We start from the raw sequence: 13,267 nt of genomic DNA, 5'->3' as shown, positions 1-13,267 counted from the left end.
TTGTGTCGAGCTCGAGGTGCCAAAAACGAAGAATTTCGTATAATCGTTTAATGCTCAATCGAATGCCATGTCAAACAAATGCTATGCAATTTTACTTTTAAAAGCTTTATAAAAAAATATCCCTTTAAGAGCTTTCATTATAAAGAAACAATGTACAAAAATACATAAAAATCTAAATAATTAAGTCATATAAAGTTTACAGTAAGGAAATACAAGTTAACGAGTAGGGATTTTTGTTCCCAACGAGTAAACAGTTACCTACTCCAGTAATAGACTATTTGAGACCATTCTACAATAATTCGAAATCACACTTTTTAAAGATACCCACTTCACTCTGATCTTAAAAACATCATTAATTTAAAATAACCTGTAAATTAAGATTTTCGGTTGCATTGTAATTGAAAAAAGTAGTTAAATTGAGTTGACAAAATAGTGCCATACAAAATCTATGGGAGAGTCTCGTTTTGACAGTTTTAAAAAGTACGTCAATTGATTGGTGGTGTCAACGTGTCTATTGGCAGTATTGTCATTGGAAAAAAGGGATTATTAATTATTCTTCGGAAGGCTGATTATTATCCTGGCAAATTTCAACGCATGGTGAACCTACAGATTTCAATATTTCGGTCCGAGCAGAGGCATTTTCATTAAAAACGACTGCGCAAGGTCAAAAGTCGAGACGTGTCATTGACAAGCTGCTATTAATCCATACATACAATACCGGCGAACTTCGTACCGCCTATCATCAGAAATAATGCAGTATTCTAATGGAGAAAGAATCTTTCAAATCGGTCCAGTAAGTTTCGGAGCCTATTAAATACAAACAAACAATCAAATCTTTCCTCTTTATAATATTAGAAAGTTTTCGTGAACCTTAGCCTAGGCGCAAACCACCGAATTTTAGTTGGCCGATAGTTGTTGTGCCTGATTCTAATTTGTATGAAGAATCGGCCGATACCAAATCGGCGTAATGTGCGCTCTTTCATACATCTCCATTATTCTCCATACTGATTAACAGCCCGACTAGGGTTGCCAGGTCCAAAATCACAAAAGCCGGACGGACATTTTAACCTAAANCAACAAATCTAATGATTTTGCCTTGTAGGAAGAAAATTGAACAAAATTTGTCTTCTCAATGTTTATTTTAAGGTTGTTTAAATGGAGCCACTCTATCAGACTCTTTAAGGTTTCATTAATATCGTCATTAAATTTGTTTTGGTCATTACATTTTATCAACACAGTGGTATCGTCTGCAAACATAAAACATGTATGTTTTGTTACCTTAGGTCCAGTAATAGACTATTTGAGACCATTCTACAATAATTCGAAATCACACCTGTTAAAGACACTTCACTCTGATCTTAAAAACCTCATTAATTTAAAATAACCTGTAAATTAAGATTTTAGGTTGCATTGTAATTGAAAAAAGTAGTTAAATTGAGTTGACAAAATAGTGACGTCACTTGCTTGTCCATACAAAATCTATGGAAGAGTCTCGTTTTGACAGTTTTAAAAAGTACGTCAATTGATTGGTGGTGTTAACGTGTCTATTGGCAGTATTGTCTTTGGAAAAAAGGGATTATTAATTATTCTTCGGAAGGCCGATTATTATCCTGGCAAATCTCAACGCATGGTAACCTCTCAGATTTAAATATTTCGGTCCGAGCAGAGGCATTTTCACTAAAAACGACTGCGCAAGGTCAAAAGTCGAGACGTGTCATTGACAAGCCTGCTATAAATACATACATACTATAACCCGGCGAATTTCGTACCGCCTATCATCAGAAATAATGCAGGATTCTAATGGTGAAGGAATCTTTCAAATAGGTCCAGCAGTTTCAGAGCTTACTCAATACAAACAATCAATCAAATTGTTTCTCTTTATAATATTACTAGCTTTGGGACCGCGGCTTCGCGAATTTTTTCTGTCACAGAAAAAAATTATCGCGCGTGTCCCTGTTTCAAAAACCGGAATAAAAACTATCCTATGTCCTTTCCCGGGACTCAAACTATCTCTATGCCAAATTTCATCAAAATCGGTTGAGTGGTTTAGGCGTGAAAGCGAGACAGACAGAGTTACTTTCGCATTTATTTATAATATTAGTATAGATATAGATTGCCAGTTTCTTAGTTCAATGTTTTGATTTTGACAAGGTTATTTGGAATGTCATTACCAAAGGAAGGAATGAATCATTACAGACAGAGTGTCTGCAGCCCATAAGACAGATTGAATCGAGTTTGAGCGTTTTGTAATAGGCCCTTAAGTTACACGTGTCTTCGATTGAAGTCTAGCTTTGGAATATTTAGGTCACCCGCACTGAAACTAGGTTGAAAACAAAGAACATAATATTCGTATTTCGTACCTAGAATTTTGTCGATTAATTTTTTTATCGCGTGAAAATCTTTTGAATAATTTTGCCCTTCCTAGCAGGAAGGTGCTGGATGAAATGAAAGCCGCTACCAATCAGGAAATCATTGGGGGAGGCCTATGTTCAGCAGTGGACGTCCTGTGGCTGGAATGATGATGACGATGATGATTGCAACATTTTTCGTTGATAGTAACCTATGCCCGAAGATTGTATTCGTTTCAGCATTCTTCCACTAATGTTTGAGTGTTATCGGTACACGCTAAATTATCTACAATAATGACGCTCGGATTGCTCGGATCAAACTCCCCGCACCCCGCGCGACCGAGACCAAACATTGGTGGGGCGCGTCTTCGTAGAAGAAACGATCTACTTAAGTTTCATATTAGAACAGCCAAATCTCACTGTTGTGGTGTGTCGCGTCGATCCATCCATTTTTGAACAGAGCGTTCACCCTTTCGGGGTGTGGCGTGCCGAGAAAAACTATGAACGTGAGCAAAAACTGACAAATGAAATGGTAATTAAATCAAAGTATTAATTAATTGCGATATTGATTAATTAGGTAAAGTTTAGGTAAAATGAGGAAAATTATTGGACATAAATCCATTATTTGTAATAAACTTATTGAATAAATTACTAGTCTCTGGAAATTCACTGGATAGGTACCAATGAAAAATGGCGGTTGAAAAATCTATATCCTTAAATGTACCATGTTATAAAACAAACATACAGGAAAATCTACGCTTTTTTATTTTACATTATATTCAATATAAAAAGCTTGCCTTTATTTTTTATTTTATACTTTAGTCTTTATTTCATAAAGTTAGGTTCTGTTTATGTACCAAAAGTTATGTGCTTTTAAAAGGATATTTAAGATTTTTTCTTTGCGGTCCAGTGTAGCATGAAGCCATACTAAAAAAAAATACATTTGTATTTTTTCAATTGGTTTGGCTGGCATGTCTTTGTATGTATTTTGTTTGTATGATAATAATCGAATCTACAGCCAATCAAAAACAATTAAATAGAAAGTGAATTGCATGAAAATAAACGTTACTTAATTGGCAGCCATTTTGAGAAAAACGAAACATACTATGATTGTCAAAATCTAACAGATAAAATAATTGTAACTCTTGTGTGTGTGTTCTAATATTATGTATCAAATTGTAAGTTCAAACTGCTGAGCCAATTTTGATGAATTCTGGTATAGGCTAGTCTTTAGAAGGATATTGGAATAAAGTAACAAGTTCTAACATTTTACATAAAAAAAAATGTTTTACGATTAAGTTATTTTAATATTTTTCCACATTTGAGGTCAAGTATTGTAAACCCTGGTTTTCATGGTCGTTTTATGCTCTGGGGAGTTTTACACTCGTATTCACAAACGATACTTGCTTAAGTAAAGCAGCAAATCGAACGCTCAGCGTTGAATAGCGCTCTGTGATTGGTTCGTGTGTCACCCTGTTCGTCCACGCGCACTGTGAGAACCCATAGTAATGTTTGTGAATACGGGCGTTAATTATTTAAACTTTTAGGCCCATTATTTTTTTTAAACTTAAAAAAGAATAATGGACCTAAAAGAGACGATCCCTAATTTATCATAAAGTTTATTTAATACGGAACCCACTCGATGCCCGACGGCTCGCGCGTTTAGAAACGCAAGCGGAAGTTTTGGCTCAGAGACAGGTACGGAAACGGCTTAAGTGGGGTGTCCACACGCCATGTGGGGGCAAGACACAAAGGACTACAATAGGCGAGTTTCCTAAAAAAAATTTTTAGTCCGTCAATTTTAGTATAAAAATATATTGGACACGTATATTTTTAATTGTCAATCAAACAAATAATTACAAAGTTATAGTGCGTTGAAGTTCCGCGCGACGTTACAAAGTGCTGCACTTTTACTCACTCACTGACGTCACGGGCCTTTTCTTTAGAACTTTGACACGCTTTATCTCTTCACATTTTCATTAGTTTTAAATAGTGAAAAATACGTGTCGACTAGTTTTTGATAAGCTAACTGACGGACTAATTAAAACTCTTGCTTTTTTACCCAGGAAACATCCCTATTTGACAGTCAACTTACACCGCTAGTCAATTGACATACTTTTTAAAACTGTCCAAACGAGACTCCCATAAATGTTGTATAAGCCTGTGACGTCACTATTTTGTCTGACGTACTTTTTAAAACTGTCCAAACGAGACTCCCATAGATTTTGTATGGCAATACTGGTAGTAGTGACGTTACTATTTTTTCAACTCAATTAAACTACTTTTTCAGTTACAATGCAGCAAAAAATCTTAATTTACAGCTAATTTAAAATTAATTAAGATTTTAGGACCAGAATTGTCTTTTAAAAAAGCTGTGCTTTAGAATTATTGAGAACCTCCTATTTTTAAAGTCGGTTAAAAATGCAAAAAGTTCCAGTTTTTAGAATCAAATCTAATTTTACAAAAATGAAATTTTTACTGTTGTACCTAAACCTTTGAAAAAAATGGGTTATATAAAAATTTCACAGTAATTTATTTTCACAGTTAATTCAGTNTTTATCACTTTGACCGTAACATACGCATACATAAGCCTGTGACGTCACTATTTTGTCTGACGTACTTTATAAAACTGTCAAAACGAGACTTTTCCATGGATTTTGTATGGCAATACTGGTAGTAGTGACGTTACTATTTTGTCAACTCAATTGAACTACTTTTTTCAATAACAATATTACAAATATTACAATGCAGCCAAAAATCTTAATTTACAGGTAATTTGAAATTTATTAAGATTTTAGGGCCAGAATGAAGTGTCTGTTTAAAAAAGTTGTGCTTTAGAATTATTGAGAATCCTCCTCCTATTGTTAAAGTCGGTTAAAAATGCAAAAAATTCCAGTTTTTTGAATCAAATCTAAATTTACAAAAATGAAATTTTTACTGTAAGTACCTAAACTTTTGAAAAAAAATGGGTTATAAATCTCACAGTATATTTTCACAGTTAATTCAGTCAATTGATTACTAAAAATAAATTATGACATGTTTTTTTACATACCTACTGTATATTTCGACGAATATTTTAGTGTATGTATGTATTTAAATTGGGTGCATTGCATTTGTGTGATTCAATATTACGTAATAGATAGATTTTAAGAAGTTTTGCCTAGTTACGTGTCTACCCAATATGGTATGACTGCTAAAAATAATTTATTTTATCATTCCTCAACCTCATACCTATTTCAATTTACCAAAATAAATCGACTTATCATTTAACTTGATAAAATTATTAAAACAGTTTTCCTTAATGATGGTCACAGTTAGAAGGCGTGTGTTGCCGTCCCGCTCGCTCGGTACCGTTTCGCTCGCACTGCTTGTATCAATTTTATACTTATTGATTCTGAGGTCGTTCGCGTACGGTCGGCATACAAATTGGAATTAATTTAAAATGTTTTAATTTTGTTTAGTCAATTGACATACTTTTTTGAGCTGCATTAAGGGATGTGACGTCATCAAGTAGCCAACTCAAAGAATTGTCAATTTAATTTGATACTAAAATCGAATTTAATTTAATTTTAGTTAGCTAGAACAAAGTTATTTTTAAGAGAGTGTCTTAGATTATTTGAGAATTTAAGAAACCGGTGGAAAATTCGAATTTGTTGTTTTTAAACTATTTATTCAAAATAAAATGTTTTAGACAATACAAAACTTCTTTGAAAAACACTTCATTTTAGTCCTGAAAACCGAGTAATTTTTTATGTGTGTATAATATTTCAATTTTTGGCAAGTAACCGTCTAATTGAATTCCTATATTTCCTTTGTAATGACGGGTAGTATAAGTAAATAGTGCACATCAAATTTTACCATTGCAGAATCGAACATTTTAAATTACTAACCATCTATAGCGTTAGTTTCAGCCGAAAGACGTCCACTGCTGGACAAGGGCCTTCTCCAAGGTTTTCTACAAAGATCAGTCCTGCGCTGCCCGCATCCAGGCACCTCCCTTATTTATTATTTATTATGTATGTTAGCGTTATGTAAACATTATTTTGTGACGTGTATAAATGCCCTGAAAAGGGCATAAATACTATTAAAGAATGTTTTGTTCATTCGCACGTTAGACGGCTCTGTTATTTTTTCCCGCCTTTTTTGCTGACGCTACGTTTCAAAATGGCCTCATCCGGCGTGATTGTTGCCGGGTGCACACTTCATTAGTTGACTGGGATTACTTACGTTACTAACGTCGGTTAACTTATGTAGAGTTGCTTATCTGTCTAAAGTCGACTCGAACTCTATAGAATTCAGCAGAAATGTAAACAAATATGCCCAACTGACATTAACGTATTTTAGTCTATGCACTAGCGATGGGACAAAACCTCGTGTTACTTACGTACCTACTCGTAGTCGTACCTATAGATAGGTATAATAAATCATTAGATTTATTAGTACTACTATTCATGTTTTTCAAAATCAAAAATATTTATTCAGTTTAGATCACAAATGACACTTATGAGCGTCAAAATATAGTAAATAATAAAAAAAGAAAAGGTAGCCCTTATGGGGCTTCGAGACAAACATGGCAAGTGGTGCTGAGAAGAAAAGCCGGAACAAACTTGAAGTTCTACCTACCGTCGAACTCTTTATTCGACTGAAGAGGCGTGCGGTGCATCGTAGGTTCTTACCTGGCAAATGGGTTTACTCCCAGCATACTACACTACAGACTTTTAGTGGAGTCTTCCAGCGACTTGGCCCACTGTTAACTTGGTCCACGGGCCAAGTCGATGGATTAATTTTTTTTAAATTTTTCTTCCGGCAATTAATAATATTTTTGTTTTAGAAATCGCCAAATTCTTAATAAAATGTTATTTTTTTGATTTAATTTAATTAATAAACCTAATTATAAAAAAGTTGGTTTTGTTGACCATTACCATGACCATAATGTGCCCTACCAGACCAGCTATACTTCCAAAACTATGTGAGGTACACCACCGCAATCTATTTATAAGTCTAGCACTTTAAACTAGTATGAGGTCTCACAGTGCGCGTGGACGCACAGGGTGACACACGAACCAATCTTACGCCCGTATTCACAAACGATGCTTGCTTAAGTGAAGCAGCAAATCGAACGCACAGCGTTGAATAGAGCTTTGTGATTGGTTCGTGTGTCACCCTGCGCGTCAACGCGCACTGTGAGACCTCATANCGGTACCGTCTCGCTCGCACTGCTTGTATCAATTTTATACTTATTGATTCTGAGGTCGTTCGCGTACGGTCGGCATACAAATTGGAATTAATTTCAAATGTTTTAATTTTGTTTAGTCAATTGACATACTTTTTTGAGCTGCAATAAGGGATGTGACGTCATCAAGTAGCCAACTCAAAGAATTGTCAATTTTATTTGATACTAAAATCTAATTTTACAGTTAGGTCCCTAGAAAAAAGGGATTTAAGAAATAGTGTTTGAGATTTTGAGAAACCGGTGTACAATTCGAATTTGTGGTTTTAATTCCAATCAAATGTTTCAGACAAGACAAAACTTCTTTGAAAAACATTTTATTTTAGTCCTGAAAACCGAGTTATTTTTATCTGTGTGTATAATTCAATGTTTGGCAAGTAACCGTCTAATTGAATTCCTATATTCCCTAAGTAAATAGTGCACATCAAATTTTACCTTTGCAGAATCGAACATTTTAAATTACTAACCAACCATCTATAGCGTTAGTTTCAGCCGAAAGACGTCCACTGCTGGACAAAGGCATTCTCCAAGGTTTTCCACAAATATCAGTCCTGCGCTGCCCGCAATCAGGCACCTCCCTTATTTATTATTTATTATGTATTTTAGAAGAACCCAAAAACCCATTATTAAATTAAAATACTTTATTTGATTACTTCCTAGGCATTTTGCAGACATTAGAATGATTTTAGAATTTATTTTGTATTACATCCAATTATTTCATATTATTTATTATTTAATTTAATAATGGGTTTTTGGGTTCTTCTAAAATACAATACAAATACTAAAATTGTTGCAATAACTATTTAAAAGTAACCAAAAATCGTAATTAATCGTATAAAATACAATATAAATTCTAAAATCATTACACGTGTTACGGTGTTACATAAATGCCCTGAAAAGGGCCTAAATACTATTAAAAAATGTTTTGTTCATTCGCACGTTAGACGGCTCTGTTATTTTTTCCCGCCTTTTTTGCTGACGCTACATTTCAAAATGGCCACATCCGGCGTGATTGTTGCCGTGTGCACACTTCATTAGTTCACTGGGATTACTTATGTTACCATCGGTTAACTTATTTGTAGTTTTTCTTTACTGTCTAGAGGCGTGCGGTGCATTGTATAGGACTTACCTGGCAAATGGGTTTACTCCCAGCATACTACAGACTTTTAGTAGTCTTCCAGCGACTTGGCCCACTGTTAACTTGGTCCACGGGCCAAGTCGATGGTTTGAATTTTTAATTTTTTTTTCTTCCAGCGACTGGGCCCACTCTTAAGATTCTAGAGTAGATTTTGGTTGATTTGGTGTTTATTTTATTAAAAAAACATTGAAGGTGGGCCTAGTTACTGAAAGAAAAAAAATATGGAAGACTTGGCCCGTGGACCGAGCTAAAAGTGGGCCAAGTCACTGGAAGACTCAATTTTTTCACTCATTCCCGCTTTTTTTGCTGACGCTACGTTTCAAAATGGCCTCATCCGGCGTGATTGTTGCCGGGTGCACACTTCATTAGTTCACTGGGATTACTTATGTACTATCGGTTAACTTATTTGTAGTTTTGCTTATCTGTCTAACTAAAGTCGACTCGAACTCTATAGAATTCAGCAGAAATGTAAACAAATATGGCCAACTGACAACCTTTACCTGGTAGTGGCAGAATTGTTGCCACCATATTTTGAACCTTATTGACAAAACATAAGGTACAAAACTAATTAAAAATATTTTTCTCTATACCAGTTAAAGGGTTACGTACATTTTTATAAGATTTTAAACGTTCGCGTTCCATTTCAACTAAAATAGTGAGACACGGGTCTTAACGCGACTTTTATTGATGAGGCTTGACGTATTTTTAGTCTATGCACTAGTGATGGGACAAAACCTATCGTTACTTATGTACCTACTACCTATAGATATTAAAAAATCTTTAGTTTTATTTGTCATGTTTTTCAAAATCAAAAATATTTATTCAGTTTAGACCACAAANAGAACTTTTGTCATTCACTTAAGTTAGAAGTGTTTTATAAGTTCGGCGATTTTTGTTTGTTAGGAAAAATGGATAAAAAAATCAAAATCAAAAATATTTATTCAGTTTAGACCACAAGTGGCACTTATGAACGTCAAAATATAGTAAACTAGCTTTCCGCCCGCGGCTTCGCCCGCGTGGAATTTTGTCTGTCACAGAAAAACTTTATCGCGCGCGTCCCTGTTTCAAAAACCGGGATAAAAACTATCCTATGTTCTTTCCCGGGACTCAAACTATCTCTATGCCAAATTTCATCAAAATCGGTTGCGAGGTTTAAGCGGGAAAGCTTAACAGACAGACAGACAGACAGACAGACAGAGTTACTTTCGCATTTATAATATTAGTTGGGATAATAAAAAAAGAAAAGGTAGCCCTTATGGGGTACTATACATATGTCTCCTTACCTTTTGGGCCCTACCATCGCTTCGACACAAACATATGGCAAGTGCTGAGAGTTACACTGAGTATGTTTGTGAATAAGGGCAATAGAGCTCTATTCAACGCTGTGCGTTCGATTTGCTGCTTCACGTAAGCAAGCATCGTTTGTGAATACGGGCGAGTTAAAGAGCTAGATCTATAATAGTATTTAATCAAAACATTAAAACGGCTACAATACGTATTTTTATCCACCTGTAACAAGAGTAGGTCAGCCTTTCGTAACGTATATTTTGCTATCTGTACGATCCAAAATGGCGGCGTCCTCCGTTGCTATGCAGTTCATTAGCTCATTCGGACACAACGGAGGCGAATACAGTGGGCACGGTTCAACTCTTTAAAGTTTAAACCAATGATTTTTTTTTAACCTGTGGGTCGCGAAGCCTCTAAGCGAGAGGTCGTAAAAACACCTCAGTAAAAAAAAACAGTTAAGTTTTAAAGATAGGTACATATATTTATCCGAAATCTAATTATGCAAATCAATGCGTAAAAAAAATGTATGGATTGAAGTATTCGGACCCTACAACATATTCTGTAACATTAAAAATGCATGAAAAAAAACGCAAACAGTCGGCGGGGGGTCGCAAAATATTTTTTCATACTAGGGGGGTCGTGCGTGTCACGAAAATGAAAATGGTCTGAGTTTCTTCCGCCACTTCTTCTCAGCGCCAGCTCATGTGTCAGTTGTCCAGCAGTGGTGGTAGGGCAAGCTATATTCGGGACGTGTATAAGTGCCCTGGAAAGGGTCTAAGTACTGTGTGCTTGATTAACATGAGTTTACGTTAGGTATGCTCGCTAGCGAAAATGAAAAAATGTACGTCAAAAAATCTAAGAAGATTTTATTTCTTGAAAGTAGCCGCTAGGGGCGCTGCACAATATGTCATACATTAAATGTCATTTTTTTACGCAGAATGTTATTTCACTTTATAGACCTACTGCTTCATCTATATTGTGAGAGATGCAGTCGAATTGTAATCACCACTTTAGGCTGAGTTCCCAATGACGCGCTGAGCACAGCAGAGCGGACTTTACATGCTTTGCGCCCTGGTTTCGCTCGGGTTCAATAGACATCCTTCTGAAGGTCTACTGTCAACGAAAGAAAAGCAGCTGAACACCAAGTTTAAAATGACGAATAAGTGTCTGCTGAAAGCTATGCCTATTTGGACAGTACAGTAGGTCAAAATTTACATTGACAACCTGGATATCATGGTCTCCAAGCACCTTTAAGGCTAAAATGCAAAAAATAAAATATTGGGACGTGTTAGCCAATAAAAGTGTTTTTAAAAGCCAACTTATTATTTTTTATGACCTTTATTCAGCGATCGCCGAGATCGAACTAACGACTTATTAAACTGGTAGTAACCCTACTACCAGTTTAATAAGTCGTTAGTTCGATCTCGTTTAAAACTAATGCCGGACATTCTTCTACTTCTTCTTGTCGTGTCGACAACAAACCTACACAGCGTCGGCCCAAAACTCCGCCACAAGAATGGCGTTGTCAGTAGCCTTCATTATATCTTCCTGCGAGCAGTTTTTTGGGCACGCAGGGCACGACATCATGTGCTTCGTCGACTGGGGAACAAAACCACACCTGCACCACAACTGCACTCCAAGTTTGAGCCATCCAAGAATTGAACAGAAACATGAACAGATTGTCCTTACTACGGCCGACCTGCGTCCGAGCATTGCTAGACAACAGCCTCCACACTAGAATTCCCCTAACGAACTGTCCGCATTTCCTCTCGATTTGGTGGAAAAAATGTTGCCCAACAGTATTTTCCGATGTCAAATGAAATAAGAATATTTATTCAGCACTTAGGTTCTTTCCAGGAAAGTACTCGTCCCAAACATAGCTTGCCCTACCACTACTTCGGGACAACATATGGGCTGGTGCTGAGAAGAAGCATTGTCACTTTTTCCGTCTTTGATATTTAATTGGTCCCATAACTGTAATAAATGTTTCTTTCTTTCTTACTTTCTATCTTTTTAACTGATTGTAATTTTTCTCCAACAGTTGGTGGGTTCCCCCTGCGGTCACCACGGCCAGTACACCTTCTACAAAGCCATCAGACTCTGCGGAGAGAAGGACCGCATCATTGCTATCGGAGACTTCTTCTTTGTCAGGATATGGCAGGACTCTGAGCTGGTCTCCGTCGGTAAGTGCTGCAGTATTCATAAACATTACTAAGAGGTCTCACAGTGCGCATGGACGCACAGGGTGACACACGAACCAATCTCAAAGCTCTATTCAACGCTGTGCGTTCGATTTGCTGCTTCACTTAAGCAAGCATCGTTTGTGAATACGGGCGTAAGTCTCCACTGGAGAAGACCCTCTATTTGTTAGAGGCAAAAGAGAGGATTTGATCTGAACTCAATACTCATCCTTAATTTTTAAGTGACCCCTATGGATTGGAAACACATTATGGAATTTTGTTATCATATTGGTCACTTAAAAATTTGGGATTGATGGTGAAAACGGGCATCAGACTCCTATTTTCTACCTCTTGTTCTCACCGCTGCAACTCTTAACTCCAAGTCAGGATCTACAGTTTGACCGTCAATAAAAAACCAACCAGATACGACCAAGTTTGGTAAGTACTCGTAAGTACAACTGTTGCTACATTTTTTCATCTCATTGATGCCCGTTTTCTCCATCAATCTCTAATTTTTGAGTGACCCCTAGGGTATGGTAACACATAACAGGAATTTGGTTTTCATAGTGGTCAATTATAAATTAAGGATTGATGGTGAAAACGGGCCTTAGTCTCCACTTCTGGAGGACGATCCTTTCTATTACCTTAGTTTGAGGGAATATCTTCACCTTTTTTACCCCACCTGCACCTCACTTGATGGATATGATTAGGCCGAAGGTGGAAGCGAGCTTCATCCGGAATCCTCAACCACAAATGAATTTTCCTTCCAAGTTTATCTTACCTCCTATTGCCGAAACATTGACTTAGGTAACCCCAATATTTCCTTCTTCTTCATGGATACTGATCACAGTCTTCCTTACAGGTGAACTCCAGCTGTTGTGGACCGACAGGATCTCCGGCCAGACCCTGGTCAGCCTCCGACTGTACTTCCTGCCAGAGAACACTCCTGACGGGCGCAGCCAGCATGGAGAGGTAAGGAAACAGCTTCTAGTCTTAATTTAATTTTGACAGAGATTTCGCATTTCGCAAGAAATACTAGTGTTTTGAAGAAACCTTTTTGAAACCAAGATGAGCAAGTACTGAG

General features: G+C 36.5%; 1 protein-coding gene across 3 annotated transcripts in view; it reads left to right on the top strand.

Moving 5' to 3' along the window:
• Positions 1–13,267, top strand: part of LOC114353283 (AT-rich interactive domain-containing protein 5B) — a 103,406-nt gene that overhangs the window by 9,965 nt on the left and 80,174 nt on the right. For all 3 annotated transcript variants that reach the window (XM_028305203.1, XM_028305201.1, XM_028305202.1), the window contains exons 2-3: positions 12,045–12,186; positions 13,046–13,155. In XM_028305203.1, coding sequence (XP_028161004.1) covers positions 12,045–12,186; positions 13,046–13,155 — 252 coding nt within the window. The remainder of the gene's footprint in view (positions 1–12,044; positions 12,187–13,045; positions 13,156–13,267) is intronic.

This window comes from Ostrinia furnacalis, unplaced genomic scaffold (genome assembly GCF_004193835.3).
Source record: "Ostrinia furnacalis isolate ACB-3 unplaced genomic scaffold, ASM419383v2 OfSCF1649, whole genome shotgun sequence".
In the NCBI taxonomy this organism is placed as follows: domain Eukaryota; kingdom Metazoa; phylum Arthropoda; class Insecta; order Lepidoptera; family Crambidae; genus Ostrinia; species Ostrinia furnacalis.
Note: the sequence above shows the minus strand (reverse complement) of the source record. Positions and strands in the feature narration are given on the sequence as shown.